This window comes from Anopheles maculipalpis, chromosome 3RL (genome assembly GCF_943734695.1).
Source record: "Anopheles maculipalpis chromosome 3RL, idAnoMacuDA_375_x, whole genome shotgun sequence".
Lineage (NCBI taxonomy): Eukaryota > Metazoa > Arthropoda > Insecta > Diptera > Culicidae > Anopheles > Anopheles maculipalpis.
The window spans coordinates 25,813,655-25,832,566 of record NC_064872.1 but is presented as its reverse complement, the minus strand read 5'-3'; the positions used below and the strand labels follow the sequence as shown (position 1 = coordinate 25,832,566).

General features: G+C 43.1%; 3 protein-coding genes across 3 annotated transcripts; 1 reads left to right on the top strand and 2 right to left on the bottom strand.

The window, feature by feature from the left end:
* Positions 1–2,559: 2,559 nt before the first annotated feature.
* LOC126564044 (AP-2 complex subunit alpha) lies at positions 2,560–7,207 on the bottom strand. The gene is made up of 7 exons (XM_050220953.1): positions 7,142–7,207; positions 6,489–6,700; positions 4,416–6,100; positions 4,194–4,334; positions 3,702–4,118; positions 3,413–3,617; positions 2,560–2,675 (listed from the first exon to the last, which is right to left on the bottom strand). Exons 1-7 carry the CDS (start codon positions 7,203–7,205, stop codon positions 2,598–2,600), a joined length of 2,802 nt encoding a protein of 933 aa, XP_050076910.1. The 5' UTR covers positions 7,206–7,207; the 3' UTR covers positions 2,560–2,597.
* Positions 7,208–9,921: 2,714 nt separating this feature from the next.
* LOC126565669 (cytochrome c-2) lies at positions 9,922–11,236 on the bottom strand. The gene is made up of 2 exons (XM_050222868.1): positions 11,167–11,236; positions 9,922–10,331 (listed from the first exon to the last, which is right to left on the bottom strand). Exon 2 carries the CDS (start codon positions 10,311–10,313, stop codon positions 9,987–9,989), a length of 327 nt encoding a protein of 108 aa, XP_050078825.1. The 5' UTR covers positions 10,314–10,331; positions 11,167–11,236; the 3' UTR covers positions 9,922–9,986.
* A 1,003-nt stretch (positions 11,237–12,239) lies between these two features.
* LOC126564402 (KIF-binding protein) lies at positions 12,240–14,097 on the top strand. Its single transcript, XM_050221438.1, has 2 exons — positions 12,240–13,554; positions 13,632–14,097. Exons 1-2 carry the CDS (start codon positions 12,257–12,259, stop codon positions 14,095–14,097), a joined length of 1,764 nt encoding a protein of 587 aa, XP_050077395.1. The 5' UTR covers positions 12,240–12,256.
* Positions 14,098–18,912: the final 4,815 nt, after the last annotated feature.

The window sequence follows — 18,912 nt, the reverse complement described above, 5'->3', positions numbered from 1 at the left end:
ACGTTTTGTTTTACGTGTGTGTCTGTTCTTACTGAGACAGTTTACTATAACTCGTTAATGCTAGGCTCTAGTCCGTTATGCATGCATTTGTTTTACTGATAGGATCCTGCGAATAGTGCGAGTCGCAGAGTCCAATCAAGAAGAGGGGGTCAGCTTGATGGTGTCTCCTCCTTGCTACCTGGTCCTTCGATATCCATCCGTCGCAACGATGATGCTACACACATCTCAGGAGCGCGAGATAAAGCGCAGCTTACAACACAACTTTATTTTATACCCCTTTATCAAATAACAATGTCTGTTTTTTTTATCGTCTACTCAAATTAAGCTCCACACTTTACAGCTGAACAGCGGGTTTCGGGGTTTTTTTTACTGGTCGATTGCTTATGTTTTTATAAATCTTTGTCCTTCTCGTTACCTAACTTTTCGTTCTTGTTTTCACCTTCTTTTTTTGGAATGTCCTCCAGCCAAATATGCAGCCTGCGCGTATATTTAAGCTAAATATATTGTATCTTGTTCGTAGACTAGGCGCAATCATTCTACTCTAGGAAAAAAGAAGACGGAAAACCCCTCGATGAAACTAGTGCATGGCCGCTACTACTGGCCGCACGCGCGCGGGATGATTCAAATTTCATACTTCAAATTTACGGTTAGAGTTTGAAGAAAGTGTTGTTTGTTTGTGTTGTGCACCCGAAGCAAGGAATGAGCATGAATGATGAAAGGTTTTATAGTAGTATGATGCATAGTTTTTTTCCTTCCACTATCATATAGATTACTAAGCTCCCTACCCTCATGTCCTTTTCGCGCCACGTATTGCGTAGTATCGGAGCTTATTTAACTGTCCTTTTTTCTGTAGTTATTTTTTTTAATACAACTTTCTACAATGTACAACTTCTAGCTTAGCGCATTATATGTATATTTGCAACGAGTTAAAAAAAACAAAACTTCATTTTTAAACACACACGGCCTTCCGGCACGTAAATCAACACTTCTATTGCACAGTCGTTTATACGCGGATGGAAAATAAGGGAAAAGTCGCAAAAATCTACCACGGAACATCTTCACAAATCACAAAAAGCAACGAAACACTGCGAGCCGGAAAAGCGCGCCATCTTCCCTGTTAGGATTGTTTGTTTGTGCAGCTTAACAGTGCCATGATGCGCTCTAGTGTCCATCTTGAAGACAGTCTCGCTTGCTACAGACACACTGATGCAGGTTTTTTGAGTGGATTACTACAACTCCTTGAGTTTATTTTGCTTCTGACATCAATTACTACATCAACACAATTCGTAAGGACCATTTATCTACATTTTAGATTTCCGCGTGTCCGTGCGTACCTTGGTTTCCTACTCACGCTCTGATTATATTATTCACGTGGTCCGTTCAAAAATATATTCATCCGCGCATAATCAATCTTACTTTTCGATGGTCGTCATCTATACTCGCATCGCAAATATATTTTGGAATAATAATTCTAATGCTTCTGCTGCTGGATTGATCTCCACAGTCCTCTGTGTCTCATCGTATGGAACAAAAGGTTTCATAAATTAGAGCTGTGTGTTTTGTCATTTGTTCGCCCTTCCTAACCGTTGAGAATGAGATTACTGCTTATGTCTCCTTGTCATCGACATCCTACCCCCGTTAGTCGTCGTATCACGAGTCCCAAGAGTAAAGCAAATTTGTTCCATCCCGCTAGTTGCAACAACAACACTGTTCTTTTCTTTAATTAGGTTTAATTTTCAAATAGGATAATTATATAGGTTTTGCTTTAATAGTTTAATTTCTCACGCTCCCTTTCTCTCTCTCTTTCTCGTTGTCTATTCGTCATGCTTTAATGGTCGAATTAAATAAGTTTAGGTGAGGGGGGGCACCTTTTTGAGGAAGCTTAGGGGAATAATACGATCAAACATCCGTGATGTTGGTAGCCATCCATATCTCTATAACACACATTACAGTTTTTGTTTCGTTTTTCAATATCGATTCCCTTATTTTCTTACTTCCCACGGAAGCTTTGGCTTTCCAATGAATCCAGTTCAGCCGATAGTAGTGATCCGTACATATTTGTCTCCTATGTACCACTCACATACACACATACACATACAAACAGATCTCTGCTCCTTCCCTAGAACATGTTTAACATATAGCGAACAAGATGAGCCTGTCCTGTTCCACTGCTAGTTTACAGCGTACCCTGTCTCGACAGGTAGAGTTGGATAGTGTTGATTGGATTCCTCTCTGTCATGTCACGCGTCAGGTTAAGGATTCAACTAGTGCTTATGGCATTATTCACACCTCGTATTACTGACCAGCAAACTGTATGTCTTATATACTTTACATCACGCGTACACACATACATACATCGATGCAACCTACTACCACGGGCACGGTGGCCTCGTTACAGAGCATTGCCTTAGGGGTACCATATTTAATATCGCCATTATCGATACTTCTTCATTGATTAATGTATGCATCAGTGTATCAAGGCTCCCACCTCTAACTAACCACCAACTATCAATCAAAGAACGGTGCGTGATTCTCTTACCATATGAGGATGTGTGTACGACAATATGATGGGATGGGGGGTTGGGGCGGAATTTGATTTAGAACTGATCCACCAGAAGATCGCAAATTTCTTGCGTCACTGCCTCTAAGCTAGATCGTATAGTCAAACGGAACATCTGGAAAGAGAGGAAGAAGTTAAAATTAAATTAATTGTGTATAATGATAGCGAATCTGAATGTAATGTTTATCGAGACCGTGTTAGTAGTATGTATGACTTGTAGATAAATAAAAAAGGGGGGGTTGGAATATTACAGAACAATTTTGTTTTTGCTTGGGAGTACGCGAATGCGACACAGGAAATGCTCCGGAGTCGACCAGGATTTCGATTTCGGATTTAGTCCGACGTAAAATCCGCGTTTTACTCCAACGTGTTCCGGAATAATCTGAAGTTGATTCCGCAGTTCCGGAATTAACTCCGGGATCTTTGGATTTTTTTCTGGAACTGAACCCAGTTTTTACGAAGATTCAGAGCACCACTATATGCAAATTGAGTTACTAACTACTAATACACACGATATGTAAAGGCCCTGCATTTCAGTGATGGGCAAAATGCTATTTTGATCAGAATTGATTCCGAAATCGGTTCCGCAAACTGGTTCCGCAACCAGAAACGATCCCAAAAGCGGAATCGGAACCAGGTAGTTCCGACAAGTATCCGAAGCTTTTCAGGATACAGAAGTTTTTCAATAAATACTATAGAATGTGAATAATGATGTAAACTTTTCAATTTTACCTTGGTAAGATTAATAAGAACTGCATCATCTACCAAGTCAAGGTAGTGAAGAAAAGTGAAGAAAATATACGTTCCGGGGACGTTGCAAAAAGGAAAAAATCTGATCATGAAAATACTAACCTGTGCCTGCTTGTTCGGTTCCAAACGCAGCAAACAGCCAACCTTATGGGCCTGGGTGTGTATAATCCCGGCGCAAACCATATTGTCCGGGTTAGGGTCGATGCTATCGAGCAGCTGCATACCGAACCCGGTTAGCTTGTTGCGTGCGCCGGGCAAATCCAGCGGTTGCTGTGCCTTAAACACACGTTGCGCCCTTTGTTGTTCGCTAAATTGTGATAACAGAAAAAAAAGAAATTGTTAATAAATAATTCGGTCTCTTATCAAAACAGCTCTTCAAACTGTAACGCACCCGCCAAGATTTCTCCACCGGGCAAAGAATGATTCCGCATTCATCTCGGTCGGCTCGAAGAATTTGTTGATCGTCAACGGTAGATTGACGGTAATTTTTTGCTGCGCACCACCGCTCACCCGGAACGAGATGATAATCGACGGTGCACCGAGATAGTGATCGATACATTCCGCCGTTAGCAGCTGCTGGATTTGAGCGCCCGCCTCGAGCGTCGGTTCTACCGCCTTTATCTGCACGTTCAGCTTTAGCGCATCCTCGGCCGACCACTGAAGGGTGGGCACAAAGTTTTGCAATGCCGTTTGCGTTTTGTTACCATAGTACAGGCCCAACCGGCCGAGGTTCTGGCGGAATTCACTCTTCACACCGATCTGTAGCAGCTCATTCTCGAACAGGACACCATTATTTTTGAAAACGAATCTGGAGGAGGAGGAGGAGAGAAAGAGAAATTGTAGTCATTTTGTTGCTTCGCAATTTTTGACAGCGATAACTTACTTTTTGGAATTATTAACCACACTGCTGTTACCGTTCGCTGTACTGTAGATGTCTCCCAGCACATCGATTAGTGTGCCAGACTGGCTGGCTGGTGGAGTGCTTAGTCCGAGCAAATCCGAGCTTGCATTCGCGTTGTTTGCACTTTGCAAAGAGAAGACGAAACTCCAATTATTCTCAAAAATCAAACTTCAAAATACATACATCCAAAAACCGTTCACCCACCTGGAAGTGTGATTCGTTTGAGCATTGTTGTGAGCATTGTGACTGTTCGGTACCGGGCTCTTGTTGTCCCGTATCTCCGCATTCTCCGGCACCCGGCCCGGTTTCTTCTTCTTCAGCACCGCCAGTATAGAGCTTTCGCGCTCCGGGAACGACGGCATCTCCTCCAACACTGTTGCCAGCACATCGGTGGAAGCGACAATACTTAGCTGCAGGTACTCACTCGCACGCTGCTGCAACTCGGCATCCGCCGACCGTAAATTGCTGTGCTGCCGGAACACGTCCTGTATGGTACCGCGTATCTCCGGAAACAGATTGATAAACTTAATGTACGTCGATAGTAGGAGCGCCCGTGTCATCGACGAACAGAGATGATATTTCGAGTGAAGCAGCTTAAACTGTACCATCGGCGCGGAGCGGGAATCACCGGCAATTAAATTGCCAAACTCGCCCAATATATAGCCACCGACTTTAACCATATTTTCGTGACAGGCAGGTGCCTGAAGTGCTTCGAAAACGGTTTTTGCCGCATAGCCCTGTACCTCTTCGCGATTGATCACGATCTGAATCACGCGGTACCAGACCTCCTCCGAGACGTAATCGCCCGCAATTCGAATCAGATTCAAAATTACATCCACGTACCACGTGTAATCGGTCGCATACTTTTCCGCCAGTATAGCAACCTTCAGTACCATCTCCTCGCGTATCGAATAATCGGCCGTTTCGAGATAGTTCAACATCTCCTGCACAATCTCTTCCGCGTTCGAACGATCGCACATAGCGTACAGCAAATCAACCGCCTGCTGACGCACCGAAACGTCCTTCTCCATCTTCATCGATAGAATCACCACCTCCTGATGCTTCTTGACGGCTTCGTGCGAAAATTCGGACGTTGCCAGATGGCACATCGATTCCAGCGCCAGATAGCGTAGGTTCGTCTCGCGGTTGCTCAGGAATTGGCCGAGCTGGTTGCAGGCGCGTACCAACAAACTCGGCTCACTATCATTGTGTATGATTAGATTGATCGCCTCAAATAGGACCGCATTCTTTGCGTTCGAGTGCTGTACCTTCTTGCTCTTCGGCGGTTCCTGCGCTTTGTTCAGAATCGTTTCCAAACATTCGTTCAACCGGCCTCGCACACCCGGATCTTCCGTCGGTGGGTTATAGTTTTGCAGCAGGCGCAGCAACTTCACCGAAAGCCACGGTGCCGGCACAAAGTAGTACGTGTAGTCCTGCAGATCCGTGTACGATGCCGTTACGATGCGCGACAGGCGCGATACGGCCAAGCTGACGCATCCCTTGTACTCTTCGGGATTCTTCTTCACCAACGCGTCGATCAAACTCGTTGCCGCCGTTACCACACCCATATGCTGATCGTTTAGCAGATGAATAATTCGGCTGGTCCATTCACCACCCGGTATAATGTCCGGACAGGTGCGGAACAGGCGCAGCAAGCAAAGGGCGGCCGATTGCTTCACCACATCCATCGTGTCGCCCGATACGAGCAGCTTCGGGATTTCGTTCGAGAACGCTTCCGCCATATCACGGCTGCCGATGTTGGCGATACACTGCAGTGCCAGGTTCACGTGGATCGGGTTCCGCGACTGCAGATCGTTCTTGATGCTTTGTATGATGAGTTTGATTAGATCGCTGTTCGTGTTTACCAGCACCGAAATGAACAGATAGCCCTACGGGAACAATGCAAACATTCAAGTTAACGTAAGTTAGTACACAAAATGACATCGATCTTTCAATCTAGACTGACCAGACGAAGCTAATAAAAAAGGGACATATATTAAAAAAACGGGTCATTATTTTGATATGAAGTTTTATCATATTGATTGTTAAACTGTCAAAGAATGTTTCGATATTCTTGGTTTAGGGTTTCAACGCAATTTTTAAGAAATATTCGTAAAACTGCAAACATTGATTTTGCTCCAGTTTTCGGCAAAATGCTCTTATTTTCGGCAGGCTGTGTTCCTATTTTCGGCATTGCGAATACAGGACTGTCCCGTTAAATACGGCACTGCTGGTCAACCTATCTTTCTCCATATCACTCTTTCTCGCAGTACTCACGATTTGTTTCTCCGAGTATTTGTTGGAGGAAAGCAAATTAACCGCCTCCATGTGACCGAAATCGATGTCATGGCCGAGCAGAAAGATAAACAGCAGCTTGCAGACGTACTTCTTCTTCTGATAGCCGTCCAGCGTTTTATCGCCTTTGAATTTGCTTCGGATGTTGGCCAGCTCCTTGTTAATGCGCTTGATTTCCGCCTCTTTGCTTTTGCCTGCAAAAATCGAAAGCAAATCAAATTACCAGTCGGTGCCGTCAAATTTAGGACCCAACTCAAGGAATTTTTGTCTAGAAGGCATTAAATTTTTGACAGCGCTCATTAATATATATTGAAATATTTAGAATATGTTGTTTGTGCCTTGAAATTCTAGCAATATTTTCTACCAACACGATATATACTGCATACATTTAGGCGTTTTTCGCATAGTAATGAACAATAATCGACAACTTTAATCTTTTATCTGTATTTCTTTAGAGCCAAACGTAGTAGATTAAGGGAGAAAAAATCATTACTCAGAGCCCTAAATTGATACCTTCAAGTCAAAATTTTGATTGGCGCTGTTAAAAATTCGTAGCTTTCAGGCAAAATTAAGCGGCAACGACTGTAAGTCACCGGGGGAGATCTCTGGAGGAGTCCACGCTGAGCACTACTTACAATTCCTGATGTCCGATATAAACACGGCCAGTCCGCGCATTCCATCCCCACGTACCGGTGCCATCTTGGATGATGGATGTTGATGCGAATCGTACTTTACACACTCTCTCCGTTTGGTTTTCGTCTTACACACGCACAATCAACGCACTTGTGTCTCCTATGCCCCGTGCAACCGGAAACGACCACGTCGTCGATCAAACAGCTCTACTGTTTCCGTCACTTGCAGCGAACGAGATGAATTTGGTAGGATGTTTTTTTTTTTTTTTGGTTTGAAATCAGTTATTCAACATTTGCTTAGTAACACACTTCGCTGTAAATAAAAACGGAGAAAGAATAAATGTATTACAACGATGTATGTAATAAAAGGAGCCGTGTTTTAACACACAAGTGTACAATCATCATCGTCGTCAATACAGAGGAGCATTCGAGGAGAAAATGTGATTTATCAGCCTGCTGACTTTTCTACATCGCACAACTGCCTTCTACTGTACCGTACCATCCTGAGGTCAGTTATCGTCGTTCCAGAGCATGTATGTACCCGCACCACACACATCATATCAATCGCACGTCTTCTTACGTATTCTACACTCGGGGTTTCCGCCTCTTTTGCTCTCTCGCTCTCTCACGTTAATGTCCAGCATATAACGAGGCCCTGCAGTTAACGAAGCGCCTAACTTCTAGCCACAGAACCGCACGAGAAGAATTTAATTCAATTATCTGATAACAACAACACTGCTGCTACTGCTGCTGGTGCAGATTCTTCTCTACAGGCCGCTTTGCATAGGGTAGCAAGAACGTTGCCACGGACACCGCCATTGAAGCTGGCTGGGTTGGCTGGCTGGTGACCTACTACTTTTTTTTTTGCTTTTCGCTTGCATTCTGTCTCTTGCCGTTCCGTTCACATCTCCTGGATGTATCCTAATCCATTTCGTAAAGCTCGCCGCATGCCCAAGTGGGTCCCAAGGGTCAGGCACAACTCCCAGTATTGGGATTTCACTTCGCGGATGCCCTTTTTGTCGTCAACAACGCCCGTTACTTCACATAATTACACTATCGCTACGCGATTGACGCCCAGAAAAAAGGTCTCTTTGCAACATATTTTCTTCGTACCGTCACTCTATGATGACCCACCCGGGCCGGCCACCACCGCCCCGAAACACACAAAAATGGATAATTTCACCGCCTACTTTTGCCGTTGCTCTTACTCGTCGGCTGCTGCTGCTTGCTTGATGTTCTCGTACACTGGTGACGATGATGACGCTTTTCGTAGCCCCGATGTCCCCCCCGGGATGATGACGAGCGCTCTTTGCTTGTGCTTACCTTTCTTTTTCGATGCTGCCTTTGCACGTGAAAACACCCGTACCGTATGCGGGATGTTCAATTGGCTGGGTGTTGTTTTCCAAGCGGTGTTGCTGAGTGCTACTGCCTTTGCTTACGCAAATCGTTTTTCTTCCGTTTTAGATTAAGGATAAAAATCGATTTTCCGCTGCTTCTGCACTCTCACTGGCGCACAGCGGGTTTGGACCGCACGTCAACTTCGGTGACAGGAACAGCGCGAGATAAAGCTCAAATTGGAATCAATAATTTTTTAGGAGGAATTTGAAAAAAAGTTTTCTACATCCGAAATACTTTAAAAAATTCACACGACACTAATTTGACAACAAATTATGCGTTTTTCTTCTAACTAAACAAGCAATATCAATTAAAAAAAATGAATATCGTGATGGACTTATCCCAGTGTGCTGCCATCAATTGATTCCATTGCTGTTTATACTCAACGACCCAACTTTAATTGAATCGGAAATTTAAATCAAATTTATTTTAGAGCGTTTAATTACGGTAAACGTCCAATAAATTGTGTTTGAATAAATTATATACATATTCTATTTTATTTAAAATTGATTATGACGGTTCAATGCCATATTGTCATATATTCTATTTAAATTGAATTAAAAACCAACACAATCCGAGCCAACATGCCGTTGGCACAAGGTGGTGGATTACAAGAATTATGAATAACTTTTCACCCTTTCTCGACTATCATTATTTGTTGTCGCAGAAGACTGCTGCCTTCCAAAACAAAAGCTATTATTTAAAAATTTTGGTTTTATTTAAATGTTTAACGTCGATTTTCATCGGAACGAGTTTCTTTCCACGCTTCCATTCTGCTATCCAAACTAAATACAAAAACTCCCATCAAGTTGGTTTCCATGTTTTTTTTTTGTTTTGTATTCAGCGTCACACACCTTTAGCCGTTGGGTTGAAGACAATTATCCTCTTTGATAGTGATAATACTACACGTTCGATTTCTGAATTGAACTAAAACGGATCATCACATTAGCAATGAATCGCCACCATCATCCACGAACCGATCCCAAAAACAGAAATCGGGGATCCTCTTTCTGCCACGCGGTTCGATCAAAGCGCGTCCAAACCTAAGCACAATCGTCCTTTCGCATCGATACATGCAGTAGTTACCCGCGCGAGCGATTAAAACGAATTTGTCAGACTATTTTAATTCTAGCATAAATTAAATTAAATAGATTTACATAGACATTGTCCTAATCGTGGGGCGGGATGGGGGGATTTTGTGGAACCTGCTCGCTGTGACGCCTTCGGAGCATTTTTGGTTACTATACTTTTTTCTGTCTGTCTATTTCTTTTGCGCATTTATGATGGTTCAAAAACATTCGATTTAATGATTTTACAGACATTTGCTGTAGAAGTTTGAATTGTGTCTGTCTGTCTCTCTCTCTGATCTATTCTTCCATCTGTAGCAGTGTTTTGGCTGAATCTAGGTCACCGATACCCGTTCTTACAGTAAACCCGCCTGAGGTTTCCCAATTTACTTGGTAGCGGATTTCAGGTAAGCGATCAGATCGCCACGCTCCTGGGGCTTCTTCAGACCGGCGAACACCATCTTCGTGCCGGGGATGTACTTCTTCGGGTTTTCCAGATACTCGAACAGCGTGTCCTCGTTCCAGGTGATGCCCTTGGCCTTGTTGGCATCGGTGTAGCTAAAACCGGCCGCCTGGCCCGTCTTGCGACCGAACAGACCGTGCAGGTTCGGGCCGACCTTGTGCTTACCGCCAGCCTCGACAGTGTGGCACTGGGCGCATCGCTGTACGAACAGCTTCTTGCCCTTCTCAACATCACCAGCTGGGACGCCCATTATTGGTTTAAGGTTTGACTGTGTATGGGGAAGAGAAAGGAAGGAAAAACAATTATCAATAACTGCAATCGGAACTAAATGCCATCACGTGAACATTAGTATTGCTGCACATTATGCAACTGTGGACGCATTTCGCCACACTACACCCCGATATATCAGGTGATTATCGAAAGGTTTACTCGAGTTCGTTATCATACCCTGCCTTTGCCAAGATCGCGGAGTGTTAATTCCCTGTTCAAGACCTTCTCACACCAAGGTCACCCACCCCCTTCGGCACCCACCCGCACACGCGCGCCTGCTTTCTGACCCTTTTTTAATCAACGTGACGTAATGACCTTTCACGTGTGATGTAATTGTGGTTCAAAATTCTTAACCTCCAACGAAAAAGCCTAACTTCCTTGTCGTCATGGTGACGAATAGTTGCAAGAAGTTGACGAAATATACTCGTTATCTCGCAGCTCGAGCTGGCAACAAGCAACCCTAGGGAATCGCACACATCACATTGACACAGGGACACGCGCATTACGTAAGTTCGCGAAAAACGTCCTCTTTCAATTGCAGCAACCTGCACCGTAAAAAGTAGGTCACTAAGGTGTGAATCGAACCAATCGAATTGAAAGCACTACACACGTGCCGAATTTTGCCGAACGAATTGGCCACTATCTGGTATTCCTCAAGCTTCTGTACCTGCGTGTGCTGCACAAAAAAACGCTAATCACACACCGTGGCTCGAGCACTAATGATTGGCTTCGATACACTTGCAGCTCGGCAAAGCCCCGCAATAAAACTCACTAGACCGCATCAAAACAATCGTCTTGCTCGGTGGAAATTCTAAAAATAAGCCCATACTTACGAAAAACGCGCGGTTTAGAGGCAAGGAAAATTTTCAACCCAAGCGAAGGGGCCAAACGCGTGCAATCGCCACGAGATGTCGAAAAAGAACAAAAGCAAAGGGTCGAAATGGCACGAGGAAAGATTTGACAGTGCACAAATCGGTGCACTGTGGGTGGGTGTACGGGTCATATGTTTGATAGGTGGGTGACCTTTTTTCATCAAGCAGCATCTACACGGGCTAGTGATGGAAAATAAACAATTGATTTCAACAGTTTGATATTTACCGTGGCCCAGGGCCTATCAATTTTCATAACTTTCCATCAGTTTACATTTTTGGTTCACCCTTTATTTGTAGTTGGGATAATTGTTACAGCTTTCGGTAGGGTTGATACAGACGTTCGGCAAAAAAGTAAAAAATTCTTACAAATATCAAATATTTTGATAGAAAATAGTATTGTATTGGTTGTTAAACAATCGAAGAATGTTTCAACATACTTGGTTTGGGGTTTCAAATCAAGTTTTAAGAAATACTCATAAAAATACAAGCTTTGATTTTGCTCCTATTTTCAGGTAAGTGCTCCTATTTTCGGTGTGCTGCTTTTCTTATTACGGCATTACAAATACAGGTTTCAATAATTTTGAAATAAATATTTAAAACTCATTTCAACTCATTTCGCACGCAATTTTTTCATGCTCTTGTTTGCCGAATCACAAAACCTGCCGAACCATCGGCACAAACCAAATCGGATGAAAGTTCGTAAACGGTGCGCGAATATTTCGATATTTTGCTTAAAATTCATCTAAATTTGGCCAAAGTTCGTATTTTAAGAATTAAATTTGGTTGCTTATTGTTTGAAGCAGTCAAAAGAATATTTATTTTACGATTATCTTCGTTATTAAACTTGTTTGCTACCTTGCCAAAAACTGATACAGTTACCCTAGCTAATAAATATACAAATTTGAAAATTAATTCGTCAACCACTGTGCCCAACGAGCTGTCATTGAACACAAAAAAAACCCACAACAACAAAATCAATGTTTGTTACTTTTCACTGCAAATTTGCAGCAGTTTCTCCACCGCCCAGAATAAATCCATTCTCCTCGCAGTGATGAAAATTACCAAAGAAAATCTTTCCGATATTAGGGAAGAATACGAAAAGGCGCATCGCTACATTGACGAGGAAAGTAAAAATGATCCACCGACGGAACCGTTCCGTTCGCATTATATCGCCCGTGACGTACTAAACAGTGCGCTACGAAAGGTGAAAATCCTCTCGGAGGCCCTCGATCCGGAAAGTGAAGTGGCCACAACGGTCCGTTGTTTACAGGCAAGCATCCTGAAAGATATCGCCAAGATCACTATCTTCGTTGAGGAACCGCGCGGTGAGGTTTTGCTGCAGGAGGCACTGGAGCTGATCGAGAAGGACTACGATAAGGAACCAGCTATAAATGTGCGCATCGAAATACTGAATCAGCTCGGCATAATGGCATGCAATCAGTCGAACTTTGTCGAGTCAAAGCAGTATTTGGATCAGGCAAAGGATGTGTACTTTGAAACGAAAGAGCTCGAACGTGAACCGCTCACGATGACCGACATGTTCGGTACGAAGGAAGAGGTGGAAAAGGGCAAAGGCATGAAGCTGCTGGAATCGAACCACACGCTGACACTGTACTATCTGGCGCAAGTGTTTGGTTTTTTGGATAATTTGGCCGATTCAGCCCAGTACTGCCACATGACACTCCAGCGCCAACTAGAGTACAACGAGTACGAGCACGTCGATTGGGCACTGAATGCTGTTACGCTGTCACAGTTTTACTTCCCGAAAAATCATCTCACCCAGGCAAGGCATCTGCTTGCGGCCAGCACCTTCATGCTGAACCGGTACGAAACGGAGGTTGTGGAAAAGGTAGAAAATGCAACGGAACGGGCCGAAAAGGAAGAAATCCTTCGTTACCGTATGGCGGATGTGGGTCGCTGTTGGGCAAAGTACGGCCTTCACATTCTTGCCACCTTGAAGGAACGGCTAAGCGCGGACGATGAACCGAACGAGGATGGAACACGTGAACCCCCGCTAACGCCGGTTAAAAAGGTAACCCGTTTTACCGGGCTCGATCTGGCCGCGTACGAAGGTCAGGTAACGGATGAGTTCTGTCTCACGTTTGACGACGCGAAGCTCGTTATGCTGAACTCCCTATCGTGGCTGAACAAAGCGAAGGAATACTACACGAAGGAAACGGAAGCTTCACAGTATGCGAAAATCTTGCAGGATGTAGCGTCGCTGTACAAACATTTGGCCTTCTTCGAGGAGGACGATAGTAACCAGTGTAAGCTGTACAAGCGTGGTGCGGATCAGCTGGAGGAGATTGTTGAAATTTTAAATGCAACCTACTATCAAACGATTTGCAGGTATTCGTAGGATAACCGCTCGGGTGTCGGCAAGCGATAATATAAAACCCTTTTCTCTTCGCCCTTTTCTCCCTCAGGGAAGCTTGGTACGAGCTGGGGCTGACTTACTCCAACATGCTGAACGTTAAGTTGGGCCAGCTGGATGAGGTGCAGGCAAAGGATCGCCCGACACCGCACGCACTCAACAAAATTAATCATCTGTGCGAGAAAAGCATAAGAAACTTTAAGAAATTCATCGAATCGTACAAAATCGATCTGGAAACGCTAGACCTACCGGACAGTATAGGGGAGGATGAGATGCAACCGATACTGTACGCTTACTTCCACATTGGCCGGCTGTACTATCGTACCATAACGCCGGACAAGCGGTTGAAGCTTAAAAATACGGAAAACAGCCTGTTTTACTACAATCGCTTCGTTGCTTGCTGTCAGGATGAAAGGATGAGGCCGCTGTTTGTGCAGGAGCTGGGTGTATGCCGGGAAATTATTACGCTGCTACCGTTAAAAATTGAAAAGCTCAAGTCGGAGATTGCTGAAGGATAAATTTAGATTTATCTTATTTTTATTTAACTCCAACATTACAGCCGTATGATCATCACCACGTGTGTTGACTTGCTATAAACTTCAGAAGGCATACATTCAGATTTATTTAAAGAAAAAAAAATACATAAACTACTTTTCCAAGCTAATCTGTAGTGTTTGTGGTGAAGCATTGTGATTTAAGACGAACAGGCGCGTTTCTTTCGAAAGGAAATGGTTAATTTATTACCATCACTCTAAAGCGATATATTAACAGCTGTATACAGTGCGTAGCGGAACAATAGACCCATTAATTGTTGTGGAATAGCTGGAAAAATTGAAGAGATTGGGTAAAAGTGATGTTTAGTCACATTTTTCATATTTTACGCACATTAGTACATATTTTTGTACAGGGTTAGGGAAAGATTCAAATATCATAACTATAGGGTGACTTACAAAAATCCTTTATTTTTAATTTTATTTAAAAATTTCTTATTAAAAAAAACAAATGTTCTAAAACAGGCTCCCAGCGATATTACAACGCGAAAGAGGCTCCCGGCCACTTTCGCAAAAAGGCCCATTTCTCACTACATTTGTTTTAGTTCCAGCACATGTTATGGGTACTGTACCAGGGATATACATATTTATATGTTTTGAAAGGTAATATTGTGTAGTTTTACAGCTTAAAAATGGGACCAAAAGCTACGCATAAAAAAACTAAAAATCAAACTAAATGAAATTTTTGCCCAAAATATCTAATAGCTGCACGCCAAGGTTCACTGAATTTTTGAAAAAAATTGTCTAAAATTGGTTTTACATTGTCCGGGAGCCTCTTTTACTACCTTTTACCCTTTTTTAAATGAATTTTAAAACGACATAATTTTTAAACGACATGAATTTTAATTTACATAAAAGGCACTGGCTTTTCGTAAGTGACCCTTTGATGCTTGATATTTTAATAATATTTGAAGCTTTTTTCAACCCAGTAAAAAATTGTGATAGTGTATGTAAAAATATGGAAAAAATGCGATTAAAAATGTTATTTTATTCTATATAATTTTGCAGCACATTGCGTTTAACTGACATAAGTTAAACTGTTCCAGTTACTTTAAAAAAAAAACTAGCGGCCCCATGATTCTGTTACGCACTATTTTAAGGAGTTTCTCGTGATAGTAAGTGTTGGTAAACCAACCCCAAATCGTCCGCTTAATTTAGCAGAGGACACAATTGAATAAACGTACAGTTACAATCCAATACAACCTTGCAGGTTTTATCAAGTGAAGTTGCTGCACCAACGCATCCGACGATGATCAATCAGCTGGAGAAGCGCGTGTGTTGTCGGTTCACCGCTTATTTATAGCGTACGCGTGCCATTTTGCCAATCACGAGAGATGCCGTTCTCAGGCTTACATCATCTCTTCTCCGGATACTCGGGGTTTGTCCGTAAATCATCCGTTCCGGCGGTAGCACGTGATACGCAAGCGCGCGCGCACGCACGCACACACACACTCAGATGGCGTTAATTCCGCTGTAAGTGCACACAGGAGCATTGGTTTGTTTTCGATTATCCTCTCTAAACACCTTCCTTCCTTTCCCTTTGTATCCTTGCTTACCTCATCCACACCGCGGGAGAGGACTAACGCAATCGGGCCAATGTTGATGGTGGACGAGTTTTAGGCCCATTGGCAAAACCTTGACCTCTCGCACTTTCTTGCGCGCGGCTTTTACGGGAGCGAGTCTCGGTACGCGGTGTATACGTACTGCCCTAGTTCTAAGGGCACCATACGATTTTGCTCACTCGCTCTCTCACGCGCGCTTATTGTATCTTGTTTGGTTTTGTAGGCAAAGGTTTATGCCTAGGTCCGCAACTAGTTCTCTGCCGCGGTTTGTTCTTGACTCTCGCGGCTCTTTGACGTGGTTTGTTGGACCGCTTGGCTTTGGACGAGGTTTTCTTCCATTCCGCGTCAGTGTTTGGACGTTGTAACTACACAGCAAAGCAGAGCCATTCATTTTGGGGGGCAAAATTCCCAACTTCCCGAAGTCAAACTATCTTCTGGGAGCGCTTCGGTCCGAATTGGTCGTGTTTGTTATCTGAAGTGAATCGTTCGGTATTGCCGTGCATCGTGCATCGAGCGGCGTCGTGTCGTGTTTTTGGGTTACATAAGTCAGTGGAAGTGGCAGATTAGCACCATCAACAAACACAACATTGGCCGTTGGTTGACGGAGAGCGCTTTTTTATCTTGTACGTGGGACACCATCCAGCATATCTAAAGGTACATTTGTTGTGTGAGGTGCAACAGTATCTTGCGGACTGTGTTGTGTATCGTATTCTAGTTTTCTAGTTGGAGTGTAAGTTTCAACCTAAAAAATAAGGCAACTATATCCTTGAACTGTAACGAACTAACAATATTGATTTGCTATTCTCCCCTCTTTTTTGCACTTCAACAGGAAACCCGGGACACTAGGAGCGCTTCTTCCAGTGTCCTTGCGTGCGGTCGTTTCGTGCCTGACAGGCTTACATAAGCGGAAAACATCAAAAGGACTTACAGGCTTCCCTGAGTGTGTTTTTTTGTCTCTCCACAGTACAAAAGCAAGCGGAGCTAGAATGACGTCGCCAAAAATTTCCGCCGATAAAACAACCGACAGCAATGCGGCCACACCGAAACACCAGCAAGGTGCTGGGTCGGGTGGCAATGAAACCGCAACGGATCCATCGGCAGACAATGGTGGTGGATCTGCTGTACAGGTCGTTGTAGCTGCCACCGTCCAATCTATCCGGGAAAGAGGATTCTACGGATGTTTCAGCTGGTTGAAGGTGTTCCGCTTTGCCAACCTGATGATCAAGCAGGGATGTTAAGCTGCCCCCCCCCCCCCCCCCTCCCACATCACCTTTATCCCTATATTATCATCCACTTATCACACTTTTTTTATCTTCCAACAATTTTCAAAATGAAGTAATATTTTTTTAATAACAACCTAATCGGTATGAGAGTGAGTGCCATACCCTGTAGACACTAAACTGCCCCACAAAGACCGGATGTGAGGGAGAGCCGTTAACGCCAACAATTTTTACCCTTCCCCCTCGTGTGTGCTGCACGATGCGTGTTTACGCGCGTACGCGTAATTTAAGTCAATATGGCGGCCCTCGGAACCAATTAGGGTTGATAGACACATAAGCGCACGGACACGCCAGGCCGCGTCAAACCGAAATTTGTCTACTACATCTACTACTACTGTTACTGTTATCATAGTAAACTGGTAAGAAAGAAAGAAAGAAAGACAGAGAGAGAGAGAGAGAGAGAGAGAGAGAGAGAGAGAGAAACACATATGAAGCATACCCACATGTGGCTGTGTCGGGTATGTAAGCTATCAATTATGCCATTATCACGCCATTAGAAGCTGGTTAAAATGCTGTGTATTTGTCCAAGGTGTGATGTAAAACTGAACCTAAACAGAGAAAGGAGGAAAGGAAGGAAAAAACAGGAAAACGGCTATTAAGTAAACAAAAGAAAGTGTAATTAACCGAAACAATACAAAACTAAACAGAAATAAAAAAAGTATCCTGATTCCTGCTAGTAAAAACAAAAAGAAAAAAAGCCAAAAAGAGAGACAACAGAAAATGGTAAAATAGTAAACGCTACACTATCCTGCAGAGTGGCTGTAATTCCCCACAATAATGAAAAATAGGGCAAAAAAAAAAGAAGATAATATAGGCACAAGATTAATGAGCCATAATATTGACACCATGTTTGAGAATTTAATACATTGTTACTAAAAGCAATTTTCTCCTCTCTAACCGAAATCTTCTTGTATCGGAAATAAAGCAAAAGTAAAATGCATGTTTGAAAAATACAACAGAGTTTTTGAAAACTTATTTATATTTATTACACATGTGATGTAAGAAATAGTTGATGGGAAATTGGAAACGGATATCGAAACGAAATATGACCAGCTCCTTTGGCCTTTGGCTCCTCCCAGCCAAGCTTGCCAAGTTTGTAAGAATGACAACGATCAGCATCACATGTTGGATGAAGATGGATGATAAACTTTAAGTGCGCTTTGCTACCACCAAGGACCTATCCCTATCACCTATCCGAGATTTTCTCGGATAGCAAACTCTGGGGACCATCTTCTATAAGTCTTGATCCAGAGCCTAGTATACGCTGATGACATAAACATTATCGGTTTGAAGCTCTCCTTTGAAACAGAAGCTTACCAAAGGCTTGATCAAACGGCTTTGATCCTCGGAATTGGAGATTAACGAGACGAAAGACAAAATTGCTAATAAACGTTTTACTTATGCAGGGGTGATGTGTGAGAATGGCTCCGAGCAATTCAACCGTGAAGTCTTCATTGGTCGATAGACAGAGGAGGCAATATTGATCCTGGTTGAGATGGAGTAATTGCGTTGATGCGTTCGCTAGAAAGGTCGGAATATTGGATGGACAGATGACGGCGCTAGACTACAGATGTATAGCCAAAATGTAGCAAAGTTATCACTAGACTTGGAGCAGATATGGCCAAAACACTAGAATAACTCTTTTCAAAGATTTATTATTATGTGTTTTATTTGTATTTTCCTTGAATAAAAATGTTAGAGGCACTTCCCGGTGGTCGATAACAACATCTTCGAGTTTTACAACATCTTCTCACTTGATGTGAGATGTGAGTTTTAGAAATCTAAAAAGCAACTGTTTCTGGACACCGAATACGGCAGCAGTTTTCAAGGGAACCGAGGCATTATTGATTGGTTTTGTAAATTTTAAGTGCCAGAGAGTCTGCTTAAGTTGTGCAGAAAGTACAGAACAAGAAAACCAGTTTAAGTGGAGTTATGTTCTA

Excerpts from the sequence above, each read along its gene's own strand:
- LOC126564402 (XM_050221438.1), top strand. The coding sequence starts at position 12,257 with ATGAAAATTACCAAAGAAAATCTTTCCGATATTAGGGAAGAATACGAA. Across the intron at positions 13,555-13,631 it reads TACTATCAAACGATTTGCAG|GGAAGCTTGGTACGAGCTGG; the intron begins GTATTCGTAGGA and ends TTTCTCCCTCAG.
- LOC126565669 (XM_050222868.1), bottom strand. The coding sequence starts at position 10,313 with ATGGGCGTCCCAGCTGGTGATGTTGAGAAGGGCAAGAAGCTGTTCGTA.
- LOC126564044 (XM_050220953.1), bottom strand. The coding sequence starts at position 7,205 with ATGGCACCGGTACGTGGGGATGGAATGCGCGGACTGGCCGTGTTTATA. Across the intron at positions 6,701-7,141 it reads TATATCGGACATCAGGAATT|GCAAAAGCAAAGAGGCGGAA; the intron begins GTAAGTAGTGCT and ends CGATTTTTGCAG. Across the intron at positions 3,618-3,701 it reads CGGTGGAGAAATCTTGGCGG|CGAACAACAAAGGGCGCAAC; the intron begins GTGCGTTACAGT and ends ATCACAATTTAG.